Source organism: Mus musculus, chromosome 12 (assembly GCF_000001635.26).
Source record: "Mus musculus strain C57BL/6J chromosome 12, GRCm38.p6 C57BL/6J".
NCBI lineage: Eukaryota > Metazoa > Chordata > Mammalia > Rodentia > Muridae > Mus > Mus musculus.
The window spans coordinates 54,057,663-54,072,452 of record NC_000078.6 but is presented as its reverse complement, the minus strand read 5'-3'; the positions used below and the strand labels follow the sequence as shown (position 1 = coordinate 54,072,452).

The following is a 14,790-nucleotide window of genomic DNA, read 5'->3' as shown; positions in this document are numbered from 1 at the left end:
TTTGATAACGTGCACAATAGATGCTCACCATGACAATGGATTGGGGTAGCTGGAAACTCAGGATGGGTGTAAGTCCCGTGTAGTATTTGGATTAGCATCATAATCTGTGCCTTGTCACACTCATGAGGAAACAAGCTACACACATATATATATATGAATATTTTTTCAAGCGTTTTCATTTTCAAAAGTAAAGAATAATGACCAAGGTACCTGCTGAAACAAATACTACCAGCATTCGCTCGTTAGGATGGTTACATGTAAAACAAATGATGCCAGATAGTAACAAATCCAAGAGAAGTTTATTATGAAAATGGCACCTGCGGATGAAAAAATTAAGTTACATAAAGACAACCATGTATGTGACATGTATGAGAATCTACAAAAGTATAAAAAGAACCCTGTTGTAAATGAAGTATGTACATTTCTGATTTGCAGCATTATCAATGGTCAATGAAAAAAATGTTTCAAAATAAGCCAGGCACTCAGGAAGTTAAGTCCGGTTAGCTTCACACAAAACAAATGTAGCATAGCTGTCGCTTTGTAACGCTTTAATTATTTGTATATATATATTGTAGAGTTGGTAACACTGCTAAGGTTTTTACGAACAGAAAGATCCCTTTCCCCATTATTCAGCTACGTGGCACCAGTCTCCTCATAAAAGTTTTCATATATTTGTACAAGAAATAGTTAAAAACACAGACACAGTCTTCACAGGTAATGAAGTGGTTTTTTTTTTTCATTTTGTAATTTTTAAACACTATGGATTTAGACAGCAGCTGTGATTATCTGTTAGTTTAAATCACCAGAAATCATTTTGACACAACACAGAAACATTTATAAAAGAAAAAGAAAAAAAAAACCCAGCTGTCTGGCTGTTCTTTGTAGCTGAGAGGTGCATTCCCTTGATTGTTCGATAGCTAGAGGACGGCTTCCAAAGCTAATCTTTACATTTCTCCATCGGCTTCCTTCATCTTCTAAACTGACTTAAGTCCTTCAAGGAAGCCCAGTGCTAAGATCTGTGGCATTTATCTTCTTTCTGTTATTATTCTACCACGGCCTGGGCCCAACTCATGGAATCCAGAGTTCTAGAGGAAATCCACTCAGCACAGTGACAATTCAAAGGACAGCCAAGTTACTATATTAGCATTGCACGAATAAACAAATATATATGACAATTCTATATTCCATTAACCCCTCCCATTTTGTTTTTAAAAAAATGTTGGTTGGCCTTTGAAATCATTTTCTGTCTAACTGGTAATTGCTTTATATACTGCTCCATCAGCCAACCTGAAAGGAAAGCAAAGAAAAGCACCCACTGCTTATAGGTAGAACACAAGGGACTCTGGGAATGTTAACAGCTGAGGTTGCATGGCGTCAATTTATTCAATATATCTGAGCATTATTCTTCAGGGCTCTGTGTAGTACTCCACAGAGAAAGTCACATCCAGAATTCCGTTGTGGGAAAGATGGCTCCATTAACCTTGAGCTAGTTAAGAGTCTTTTTTCTTTTTCTTTTTTTTTCTTTTTTCTTTTTATCTCTGAGAATGATACAGATTTGGGGTATCAGGGAAGGGGGAAGCAGAGGAGAGAAAGGGCAGACAGGGAAAGACAGGGGAGGCAGGGAGAGTATACAACAGCAAAGCAACGGCAGGGATTTCGAAAAGTAAGACAGGATCCACAGACAATAGAAGCATATGGGTGACGTCACAGGGAAAGGCCACCACACAAACCCACTAACCCCCAAGAGTCACCGATTCACTAGGACCGCAGGAATGGAACTGTGCCACTCCACTAGAGACAGAGCACGGAGAAGACGGGGACAAAAAACGACTACAGTAGCTTAGCATACACTGCATATAGAAACACACAGAAACTGCAATGGGACCCACAGCCAAGGACACTACACGTTGCACACATTACAGTTTTCACATCTGGGATTAGATGCCTTAACAAACAGCTGCCAAAAACGAAGTGGGGGAAGAGTCTACACTGGACAGTCATTTGGAGTGTTTGACACCACACTGATTTCTGGCAACGAAGACAAAATAGGCTCTTTTTTCTTTTTCTTTTTCTTTTTTTTTTCTCTTTTTTTTTCATTGAATGTGCGGTTTTCGGTTGTAGTTATCTGTCTGAAGCTTATTAACCCATTCTTTAGTTTTAAAAACTTGTTGGTTTCAACTCAAATAAGAATTGAAGGGAAATAAATTCTATCAAATCAGCACCCCCCATACAAACCTATTTTTTTTTAGCAAGAAATAAAAACAAACAAAAACCCCAAATAAAGAACATGTTAAATATTTCTCCTTCTTCTTTTACTCTGAAGTGTTACTGAAGTTGCAAAAAACCAGCCTCAGTTAGACTGACTAAGGACAAAAGAATCTCAAAAATGGCAGTATGTACTTAAACTGTTCCTCAAATCAGTCCGAGTTGTCCAAAAGTCCCCTTTTAATAGGGCTTTACTGACCCATTCAATTGAAAGTGAGGCTATGTTTGTTAGTTGGGAGGTAAAAAATTTTTAAGTCCTGCAGCAAATGTTAATGAGGGCTTTGTCTTAACTAACCAAGGAGACTGACTGTAGCAACGGGACTCCAGACCAGGACAGAACACATTTTCTCTTCCAAAATCCAGCCCAGGAGCTGCATTTTGTATGAAGACATTATAGATTAATAAATGATAGCACCATGGTTTTAGAAATTAAGTTAATGTTTCAGTAATTAACACTTAGTCCGACTTTTTAAAAAAAAAACAAAAAAACAAACATTCTAGTCACAGGCCAGAAATTAAGTTTAAGAAACCAAATTATTTTTATGTGTGCAAGTAAGAAAAATCTTAAAATCTTAATCATAAAAAGAATTAAATTCTGCATAAAATTCTAAAATACTATTCCCCTATTTTCAAAGGAATTAGGAACAGGAAAAAAAAAAAAAAACCAAAAACAAAAAACAAAACACCCACCCCATTTCATTTGACTTAGTCAAACAGGGCACAATCGTTTATGCGTGTCTCTTTCCATCTTGATCATATCAAGATCTTTAGGAAGAAAACCCAATGGTTGTCACTTGAGAAATCTCTTGACCACAAGACTGAGTATTCTATGGCAGAGGCATATACACATTAAAGACATCTTAATAAAGATGTAAAGGAAAGTCAAACAACCCAACACACATCTTAGAAGACAAAATGGCAGGCAACCGGTCATCTGACCCTCTGAAGGCAAAAAATAAACATGTCTTTACAAGAAAGAATAAGTCTAATGAAAGAAAGAGAGGGGGTGGGATGGGGCCACCGTGTTGCGAGAAGACGCTGACCAGCTCGAATTCAAAGTGCTAGAATGAAAGGTCTAAACGAAAACGACGATGCCTCCTGAGTGGGGCCCGCTCAGTCCTCCTTGCGCTCCAGAGTCTGTGCCGCGTGGATACCGTTGCTGTAGACTGGGAAGGGCAGCGTGGAGAAGAGTCCCTCGGCTGTGGTGAACACGTTGCCACCTGGCATCTGTGTGAGGCTGGCCGCGCTCACGGCGCCGCCAAATGGTCCTGACATGTTGAGTCGGTGCACGTGGTGGTAGAGCATCTCCATGGGTGTCTTGGGGTCGAGGCCAAAGCCTGGGCTGTTAACGTCCACGAAGTTAACAGCATGCGCGTTGGGTAGCAGGTTGCCCTGCATGGCCAGGGTCACCTCAGCGGGTGCGTAGCGGATAGTGCCCGTGGTGTAGACCCTCTGTGCGGCTGTGCTGGTGGCTGCCAGGGTCCCGGTCACCCGGTGCACCAGCGGAAGCACGACGTTGCCCGCTTGCAACCTCTGCAGGGCCTCCAGGTCCCCAGTGTACAGCAAGGAGTTGGATGCACCAGGGCCACCCCCGCCACTCCCCGCCCCGCCCCCGGGGTGCTTGTCCCGCGGGGACGCAGAGAGCGGGGGCGACAGTGGATCAGAGGGCACCGGGGCTGTGCCGCTGAACTGAGTCTTGCGGCCAGCTGTGCCATCGGCGCCCGGTGGGGTGAGGACCGAGTCGGGGATGGCCACGTGCAGCGCTCCCCCGCCACCGCTGCTGCCTCCCTGGCCCTGCGGGGACGGGAAGTGCTCGGAGGTGGGGGGCTTGGTCATGCTGTACGGGGATTCGTTCCTGGAGATCTCCCGGTTGGGCGGGTAGTTCCAGATGCTGCTGTCGTTGTCGAAGTTGATGGGCTCGGCGATCTCTGTCTTGATCTTGAGCACAGAGGCGCTGTGCGGCGATGACAGCAGCCGCGGAGGCTCCACCAGACCGGCGTCCAGGCCTGGGCTGGACGCGCTGGACAGGCGTCGGCGACTGGCGCTGCCGCCCTTCTGCCGTTTCCGCCGCCGCTTGCGCTTCTGGTGCTTGCTGGATGCCTGAGCGCCCGCCTCGTTCGCGCTGTCTGAGTCCTTGGCGCTGTCCGACGTGAGCGACTCGCAGGGCTGCAGTCGCAGGTCCGCCTCGCTCTCCACGTAGCGCTCCACTTTGATCTGCATAGGGCCCAGCGCGCCGAAGCCATCCTCGGCCGCCTTGGGGTGTTCAAAGTCCGAGTGCTCGAAGCTGTCGTCGCTGTCACGGCTGTCCGGGTTGCTGGAGCTGTGGCCATCGTCGTTGCAGTTCATGTCGTTGTCGCATGCGCTGCCTGACTTCTTGCGGTCAGGCTCCGGATCTTCGCTATTCTCGGACTGATTGCCCTTCTCGTCGGACTTGGAGTTCTCATTGTCCTCTGCTTGAGGCCCGCGGGGTAGCAGGGGGCACGAGGGAAGAGAGAAGACACCTGTTAGCAGGACTGAAGAATTTAGGACCCAGCATAGCAGGAGCACAGTGACAAACAGCTCAGGCTTGGCTGAAGTTTAGCCAAAGGGGCGGGTCATAGCACAGCAGCACCCACCCCTTCCGGTAGGTCTCCCACAAACAAAGCCCCACATTTGGTACCAGTGCAGACCCCCAGGTTCTGTCCTGCCCTGCCAGATCAGATACGGCCTGTGAGCAGGTGATTCTTAGCGCAGACAAGTGTAAGAAGTCCTGCGGACACCTACACTGAGTCCAGCGAGTCAGATTAACCTGGAATATAGTTTTAGGGACACAAAAGGCAAGATGGTGGAGTATCACGTGACTGTTAGAGAGGTTTTTGCGTTTCATTGGTGAGCATCTCTTCCTTTCTGAAAATCACACTCTATCTGTGGTTTTTTTGATCCACTGCGTTTTTAATTGCGTTTGTCCCTTTCTTCAACTATAAGCTCACAGTGGTAGGAAGTTTTGTTGACTACTATAAAACAAAAGGCAGAGACTACTCTAGAACTTCGGCAGGGGTGGGTGGTGGTGGGGCAACAACGACAAAGCTTCACATTTTGTGGAGCGAGAAAACAAGTTCCACCATGAAGTGTGCCCCCACATCCCAAGGTGTGTTTGGTGTTCATAACCCTGGAATTCAGGGCCTCTGGAGGCAGGGGGCTGATGGAGAGACCTGGTCACTTGCCTCATTTGAGGGAGAACAGATTTTCCCCATCAGTCAGTCTCCAGAGACCTAGAGGGATGTTGATTTCCATGGCTTTGCCTTAACAGTTGTGGGTAGCAGACTGGATTAGAACCTTGGGCGAACCATGTACCCACTGTGGCCTTCATTTCCCCCTGTTAAGCAGTTGTGCAGCTGTAACAGAGAATCCAATTCTCTGCTCACTGTGTGCCTCTGGGAGGGGATCGGGAATGGAAAGAAGACTAACCTCGCCATAGCTCCTGGACTCTTATCTTGCCTTCCTTATCGCTCAGGAGGTTTACTTCCTCAGACGACCAAAAAATGGGAGCGTATGGACTTCCAGAAATCAAACCAGTGAAGCAGCTATTTTACTGTCTTAGGAGTGTGTTGCTCTAAGAGTTGTTTACCGGGGCAGAGGGTCTAGAATAGCTTCTGCCCTTTGTTTATGGATGGCGTGGAGTAGTGAACAGGACATAAAAGCTTCTAGCCTGCGGACTTAGAGCCTATTTTACAGGCTCCTCCCCAGCTTGGTGGGGCCTGAACCTTGATAGAAGTCATTCATTTGTGGTCCTGGCAGAGCTATTCCTGTTATTTGCTTCTGGCTGTAGAGCCACAGTATGAATAATAAAAATGATAGAATAGGAATAGTATCCTATTCCTTCTATAAGGATGGGAGGGTTAACATTAAGCGATTACTTACTCTTTCCTGTGTGTTTATGTATGCATATTATGTATGCATATCTGCCACAACATATACACAGAATATGAAGATTATATACATATGTACATATACACATACACATACACATACATATATACATATACATATACATCATATACATATACATATACATATACATATACATATACATATACATATACATATACATATACATATACATATACATATACATATACATATACATACACATTAGTGTGTTTGAGATAGCCAGGATAGATCTTATTACAGGATTTGGCCGGTTGCTAGACCTGTAACCGTGGCCCGCTGACTGTTACCCACCCCTGTGTTTAGACCAGTGCAACTTGGCTATAGAGCATGGAGAAGTAGTACCTGTAATACCTGAGGTGTCTTTAGAGTCTGACTCAGAGTCGGATGTCTCTGAGGATTCTGACGCTTTCTCTGGCAAATGCGGGAGTTGCGCAATGTCCATGGGTGTGTCCTTGTACTCCGGATTACTGTGGGAAGGAAGATATCCGTTATCAGGAGGTGGGGGGCGGGGTTGGAGGGAGCATTCGTCATCTCCTGAACTCTCTTGCTCTACACATCTGGGGTTGAGGAAGTTTTGAGGACTAAGTGGGAAATCCTTTCTCAGCTGCTCACGGGACTTTTCACAGAAGCCTGGATTGTGTGTGCCAGGGTACAGGTGCACCCTGCCACAATGATTGAATACCCAAATGCTGCATGAAAGCCACTAAAAAGCTTTTAAATAATCAGGTACCATTGGGGGCCGGAGGACCGCGCTGCTTGACTCTCCTCCTGGCATAACACCTGGGGGCTGGGCCAATGAGAGGAAGTCTCGGCGATTCCTTCCCACACCACCTGGTGTGTCCTACCTTCTCTCGTGTTCCTAATGAGTTCATTGCCTCAGTACCCTTGCCTTGGCCCCTGATGCAACTTCTCAGCTGTTCGGATTGCTCCAAAGCTATGGGGGTGGCGGCATGCCCTCAGTGCCTAACGATCTGTCAGATGCGCAGGTGCATCTTGGGATGCTCGGCTCCTGAACTGTCAGCACGCCCATTACAATCACAGTTCAGTCTGCTCATGTGGCGTACACCTGTGGCTTGTTAGCTGGGCGTCTGATTGCAGTGGGAGAGGCCCAGTGTGAGAGAGGCCCTAACAGAATGGATCTAACCCCACGTACACAAATGTGCTTAATGTTTGTTCTGTTTTTAATTTAGAAACGAGCCTTTTCCGGAAATGAAATGCGCGGTCCGTTTGCACTAGCCATCTTCTGGAAAAGCCCGTCCCCGTCTGCCAGATTTATGATCAGTAGCGGCTTCTGTAACCTAAAGGCAGCAAAAAAGCATCTTGCCTCCAAATGGGAAATGCCTCTTCTGTCTTGTACACGGCTGGCCAAGGCCGCGGCAGCACATGATCAGGGACTCATTTGCTACTGAATCCCCATATTAAGGAAGTCACTGTTTCAGTCTCTACTCTAAAATTGCAAACGTCCCTGGGAGGGTTAATTCACTAAGATGGATTATCAGGCATTTACTCCTTAGTGTGAATTAGCTTTAACAGCAACAGCTTTCTCTAGATAATCAGATGAGACTAATGGTAGGAAGGCAGACTTGGCACTCTGAGTCTCTGAGGTTAGGGTTTCTAGTAAGCGCTGCCAGGCAATGGGATGAAGACTGAGGGCAGACATTCCTGAACAGTGGAAGAGGAACATGGAGCGGGCCCAGAAGTGAAGCGTTGCTTGAGTAAGAATAATCCTTTCTGGCTAAGAAGGTGGGAAAGAAAAGCCAATTTAGGAGTTTGTCTTGTGCCAAGGAATGATTTTTTTCACTAGATTTCTAGCCTGCAAAATGGCACCCGTGAGTGACTCAGCCCACGGGCATCAGTTTCCTGTAGTCATGGTGCCACGGGGTCTCAAAGATCATGTGTCTCCCATTCACTGGTTGTTCTTATTAATCTCAGGGTGGGTCTTCAGGTCATCCATGAAAGATCTACCACACATGAGACCAAGGTGTGGAAGCCTGAAGGCTGGCCTTTGATGCCCAGACCGCTTTCTTCCTATCCATAAGGAATTTGATGAGCTAGAGTTACCAAATGCTTGTGGGCTGTTACTTTTCAGCTCAGGGGTAGATTAATAATGTTGATCCAAACTCTTCTCCTATTCCTTGATATTTCTGCCATCACAGGCAGAGTGGGAAGCCATGAGGTAGTCTAAAGGACTCTTGTAGAAATTACACAGTAACCAATAAAAATAGATAAATAAATAAATACCATTGTGTGTTTCTCAAGAAAATACACAATAACCAGTAAATAAACCCCAGGGAATGTGAATAACAAACATAGATACCCTCAGAGCTCTATGATGCACCAACATGGTAGACATGGCGTCTAACCTATAGTGAATGTTTACTGCCATTTATTTCTTCATAATGGCACCACCACTTTTGCCCAGCAAAAGAGCATCTGTGTCTGGTTCTATTTTCTGTTTGTCACAGGTAGTTTCATAGCTTTCTATAGTAGCAGTAGTGACGATTTCATAGAAAGACTTCAGAGAACAGATTCCTTGACATTGGGGCCTCCATGAAAAGATCACAACCAAAGGGGACCATCCGGTCCTCATGAAAATCAGCCCTCGGAGAAAGCCACACTAAACACACACACACACACACACACACACACACACACACACACACACGCTGGAGAGATGGCTCCACAGTTAAGAGCACTGACTGCTCTTCCAGAGGTCCTGAGTTTAAACTCCAGCAACCACATGGTGGCTCACAACGATCTGTAATAGGATCTGATACAGATCTGGGCGGTAGTGGTGCACGCCTTTAATCCCAGCACTCAGGAGGCAGAGGCAGGTGGATTTCTGAGTTCGAGGCCAGCCTGGTCTACAAAGTAAGTTCCAGGACAGCTAGGGCTACACACTGTCTCAAAAAAACAAAACAAAACAAAACAAACAACACATACACTTTTACCTTTAGAGAGAAAGGATAGCAGAAGAGGTCAAAAAAGGAAACAAGAAAGCAGATAGATGAAAACCCTCGTAAGTGGCATCCATTAAGGCCTCTCTAGAGCAATAATCATTAGCGTCTGATTGATATGGTGTAGAAAGCAAGCACATTCATGCCTCCAAGCCATCACCAAAGTGTGCAGAGCACTGAAGGGCCGGTGTGCTGATGAGTTCTGCTTGTTAACACTGCGGCCAGCCCCATTCGGCTGTCTCTAAGAGAAATGGGACTCAGGTAGCCTTTGTCGAAATTATCAGCCAAAGGGCACCAACTTCCATTCATTAGCTCTACTGGAAGGTTTTCTAGTCAGTGCACATGTGGATCCTGCTTGGTGCCTTTAGGACAACAGAGGCCTAAGAGTGGAATTACGGTGGTGGGCGGGAGCCAAGTGCCGTGATAGCTCTGTGACAAGACCAGTAGAGAACGTTCCTGAAGGCTTGCCCTCAAACCCAAGCCATCCAGTCACTTTACGGCTTGTTGGAATCTCAGTTGAAGAACAGACTTAAGGAAAGGGAAGGAAAAGGTACCTTGTACCAGCATTTAGGAAGCAGTTGAATTTGGACTGCTATGATACAAAGTTTAAAAACATAAAACTTGACTAAAAGCCCAGAGTGGCAGGCAAAGGAGTTACTATCATCGTCGTCGTTGTCGTCATTATTATTATTTTAATTACACTGAGATTACCAGTGCTCTGGCAAAGTGGCTCATCTTGCTTACCAAAATTTGAGTATCCAGAGAACAAATACCTGTGCAGAAGGTTGAGGAGATCAAAACGATGGAATGCGTAGGAAGCAAAGGGTCCGTGCTATTCCCCTCTGGCTCTGTTTGCTTCCCCAGGGACTAGAGTGCAAGGGCAAAGGTGGGGGCATAAGGAGATGATTTCTAGGATGCAGCAGCTTTAGGCAAATGTCTCTGGGTGGAACTTGTCCCAGGAAGGAGAGCAGCTCTGGGGACAGGGCTGCCCAAAGACTGACAATCTGAGATTTAGTGGGCTTTGATCATCTCCCATTTCTTTGAATCTTGCAGGAAGCAGAGCACCCTGCCTGTCCTTGTCCCTGTCCGAAGACAGTGCTCATGACCTGCCGGCTATTAGCCTCAGTGCATGCAGTTTATAACGAGAGAGAAATGTAATGGAAAAGGTACCTAAGAAGATAATTCACCCAGATGATGTTCTTCTCATTTGCATTCTTCGCATTAATAGCTATGGTGGCACTAGACTGTATCCAGATGTAGCCTCCATTCTTCTGCATCCAGCGGTAGTACTTGGTCACACACTGACCCTTATTCAGCACTGGGGTAGGGTAAAGAGAGATAAAACAAAACAGAAGGTGTAGTATTAAGATGGGGCATAGAACGGTTTTCATTTCTGCCCAACCTGAGACCAAAGCTTGGGGAGCCCAGCGTATGCCTGACTTAAGATGCTATTAGCACAAATGAAATCAACATCTCATTGGAGCAGCAGCTGCCTAGCTGGGGTTCCTGGCATCTGTAGTGAGGCTATATTCCCTTCTGGGCAGCCGTGGTGGAAAAGGAAGAATAAAAGGGCTACTAATCTTTTTGGCTCAGAGCACACCTAATGTGGTGTGGATATTGTCGGTGGGTTTAACATCAGATGGTAAGAAAGGCAAATCTCTGCCTGATTTATGCATAGCTCCTCCGAGTTGCCCTCCTTGAGATTCTGGTTATCTGAATGGTTCTGAAGATGCCTTCCCCCCCCCCCCCCCCGTCTTTGATCACTTCCCTTCAGCCTGAGCAATATCAAACCCGTGTCCTTAGCCATCCGTTCCTTTTGATCTTGTCCTACAGAATTTATAGTCCTTGGATGAAGTAAATTTACATTGGTCAGCCAGGGTAAATTGTGGTGAGACAGCTGAAGGTTGGAACAAAATATATCCCCGGGTTGAGTCAGAGAGAGACACTGGCCTAAGAGAGAGAGGCACAGCACTGACTTGACTTGAGCCAAACAGAGTGACAGCTCCAGCCAGACGCTGAAATATGGCACAAAATGATGGAACAAGTAAAAACAATCAGGAATGTGAACCGGTGCCTTTAAATACCCACTGTAAGAGAGCTTTAAAATGCAGATGTTTAAAAATGATAGTCTAACCAGAATCTTGCCAAGTTGAAATAGATTTGATTTGTATCTGGGTTCTCCTGAGCTAGTAAAAAGGGAAACTGTAGTAAATCACCCCCTAAATAAAGTGCTATGGAGGGGAATGGTTTGAGAGTATGCAGGGAAGGCTCTGCTTCAGGACGTGGAGACCACTGCTCACGCCCCCACAAAAGCTCACCAGCCTGCCGGCCACTAGAGGGCAGTGCGCACTCGTCTACATGCCCCACTTTTGGCATGTCCTTGTCTCCGTCTGCTAAAATGAAAAACCTCTAACTGCTGTAATAAATTTGGCTAAATTAGCTGCTAAATGGTTATCTCAAGTAATATGTATTTGCATTAATCATCTTGCTCTAAACCAGAACAAGCCAGAGTCCTAAAGACGTAGTAAATTCATATTGTCCATTTAATTACGGCTAATAAGTGCTTCATATACAATAGTTTCATGAAGTACATTTTGATTTTTTTTTGGGGGGGGGTGGATGGAAAAAGGGAGTCACTGTGGGAAAGAGTAACATTCCAGGCGGGTGAACCTCTTCCTTCATCTGAGAGTGGCCACTAATCAACCCCTACGTTCTGCATCCATAGTGGACAGACTTTCATGTTTTTCTCCCATTCTCCCCCCTTTTTTCTCACGATATGTTAAATGAATGGTTGTAAAATTTAATAATTATGTCTTCACTGTTGCTTGAAAAAGCCCTAATAAATGCTTCACACAGGGGCAAGTTTTGTTCTAAAGCTACTACCCAATGCAGGGCGTTGGAAGGCTGGGGGGCCATCACCTGCCCTTGGTGGTGGACTTCCACAGGTAGCATTGTGCCCTCCTTTTGTTGGTGACAGTAAGTTCTGCCATTCTGTATGCATGGCTTTCCAGGCTACCAAACTCCTAGTGGAGGCAGAAAGTGGTGAACTGCCAGGCGTACCACACGGCTCTCCTGTTAAACCGCCGTGGCATGCAACACAGGGTGCTCTCATTCAGAGCTGCTGGGCCTGGGTGACTTTTACCTGAGGACAGTGGCTTGCGCAAGTCTATGCAGAGGAAATCACCACACTCCAATCTGGTTGGTGACATAGTTCTTTCTATGTGCTTTCTAAGCAGAGTAAAGGATGATTCCTAATGGTTTTAGTATTTTTAACAAAGACAAAAAGACTAAAAAAAAACCTTTTTGCAGAATCATGTGAAAAAAAAAATTGAATTGGCGAGCAAGGCTGGCATTTCTTGGGTGGAGAATCTGAACCAGAGTGGAACCCAGAACAGGCAACAAACAACAGAAAACACCAACTCTAGAATATAGAGACTGAGAGGGTTAAATCGAAGAAACAAATAAGATCAAGTTAGAATGTAAAGAATCAACAGAATGACCACTCCACCCCCCATGCGGCTCCTCACTTAAAAACACCAACCTTCCTGACAGTTTTCAGATAAACACGTTTCTAATACAAAGAGCTGATGCAATGCTGTCTTTAGACAACGAGGGAGGAGGGCTTGGTCTGCTTAAAGGGCATTTGCTGAGAAGATAAATACAAATTTATTAGGGTCCATGAATACATTAATTCAGTCTTTCATTAAATCCAGGCTCAGGGATGCCTCGCCAAGAATACATTCCTGAATGACAAAGAGGCAGACAGGTGACTTCTGATGTGAAGAGGAGGCCAGGTGAAGGACTGAACACAAGGATTTCTTCCGCTCAGCACTGTGGCTGTTCTTGGGTCACTGGTGAATGGCACAGGTTTCAGAGGTCATAGTGCACAACTGAAGACAAGCAGTCTCTGGGTCATAATTGTTCCCTGGACTGGTCTTTAACAGAATTTGCCAGGGTCACCATCTTCACATGGTCTTCAGTGACAACTCAAGGGCTGGTGTTTTCTAAACGGGACCTCCATATACCGTTGGAATCCACAGAGAAGATCTGATGGTAGTTTCAGGAGGGAATGAAATGTTGACCAAAATATTACCTAAGTTTCCTTTTGTTTTTAAGTTCATATAAAAGAAGTTCCCAGAGTGCCTTCTTTCATACTGAATCAGGGATACTTTTTGCTCTAACTTCTTACAGAATATAAATTTATAACTTTGGGATGAAGCTTATTTCTTGGAAAAAAAAATCATACTGGCAAATCATTTGGATCATTCCAGCTGTGCCAGAGGCAGGATCTGACAGCTTTTCCTGAGCTCATGTGGCCCTAATCAGCTCAAGAAGAAAAGCCATGTTGGTGCCAGTTTGAAAGAGATTTTTAGTGTGTAATAAATTAGAGAACTTGAAAAATACAAAAAGGAAAAAAAAAACCCTAACCCTTTTGGATTCTCTGTTATCTAGTAGCTGCTGCTGTTGTTTTTGAGTTATGGGTTTGAACAGTAGGGAAAAATGAGGGGATATTTAAGTCAGCCTTCTTCACAAAGCTCCTTTTGTGGAGGAAGCCAGAAATAAGTACAACATAAGTTAGTTGATATGGCAGTTCTAAAAAAATAGAGTATGTACACACACGCACACACGCACAAATACACACACACACACACACACACACACACACACACACACACACTACAGCAAGAAGGAAGTACAGGGAGAGGAAATACCCAGGGCAATTGGTTTTTCCTGTGGCATCTGTGCCCTGTGGCTTGGGCACTGCTGACACACACGATCTGGCATCTTTGTGGCTTGTTTTAATGTGTACATTCTACTGTCAAGATTCCCAGGCTGGTTGCCTTGTGTACCCCTCAATGGAACTGACTGTCCACATCCAAACTTCTATATAGTTCTGTCTTTTAAGGGTATGCAGTTGAGGTATTAGTTTTTATTTAAAGATCTCAGAGTTTCCATGGCTTTTTCTTAGATTTTTTACAAGACATCCATGAAGACACGAGGAGGAGAAGACGCAGGTTTACCTAGGTTTCTTGAATGATCCAGGCTTTATTTTCTTCCTTTTACTTTTAGTCTAGGGGAGTATCAGTAGCCATTGGTGGCTGATGCTCTGAGAACTGCCCCCCTCCCCCACTTCCACACAGAAGGCACCAGACAGGCTGTGTCCCTGAGGAGGCAAGCTGACCTTACATTTGTGTAAGAAGAAAACAGTTCTTGTGTTCTCCTGATTCAGATCTGCCCATCTAGCAAGTAAAGAACCATCATTGAGGGTCTGTTTGTCTTTTAGTCAAAACACTACCCGATGCCCTATTGGGCAGGGAATGGCAGATGACATACCCCAAAGCCAACTGTGAAGGGATTACATTGTAAAATATGTGACCTTTGATAGTCACCCCTCCCCCAATAAATGACAGATGATAAGCTTTCCTGAGCATCCTTTTAAAATGTCACTTGATCTCTTGACTCAAGACCATAGACAAGAATGCTCTGTTTGTAAACAATACTCACTTCACCCCCAAACCCCACAAACTTCGTTGCCTTGGGGTTTGCACACTGTTCCCAAGCCAAGGATTTACATTTCCTTGGGAAAACTTTGTCCACAGACAGAGACAGTGACTGAAAGGATACAAAAGAAGCCAGT

At 45.2% G+C, this 14,790-nt stretch overlaps 1 protein-coding gene across 25 annotated transcripts in view; it reads right to left on the bottom strand.

Annotated features, from left to right (window-relative positions):
* Nucleotides 1-279: 279 nt before the first annotated feature.
* The window catches only part of Npas3 (neuronal PAS domain protein 3), an 824,148-nt gene continuing 809,637 nt past the window's right edge, over nucleotides 280-14,790 (bottom strand). For 9 of the 25 annotated variants that reach the window (XM_006515941.3, XM_030246748.1, XM_006515942.3 and 6 more), the window contains 3 exons: nucleotides 10,323-10,470; nucleotides 6,538-6,662; nucleotides 280-4,718 (listed from right to left, as the gene is read on the bottom strand). In XM_006515941.3, coding sequence (XP_006516004.1) covers nucleotides 3,379-4,718; nucleotides 6,538-6,662; nucleotides 10,323-10,470 — 1,613 coding nt within the window. In that variant the 3' untranslated portion in view covers nucleotides 280-3,378. The remainder of the gene's footprint in view (nucleotides 4,719-6,537; nucleotides 6,663-10,322; nucleotides 10,471-14,790) is intronic. The other 16 variants (XM_006515938.3, XM_006515939.3, XM_006515940.3 and 13 more) reach the window with 6 other exon arrangements.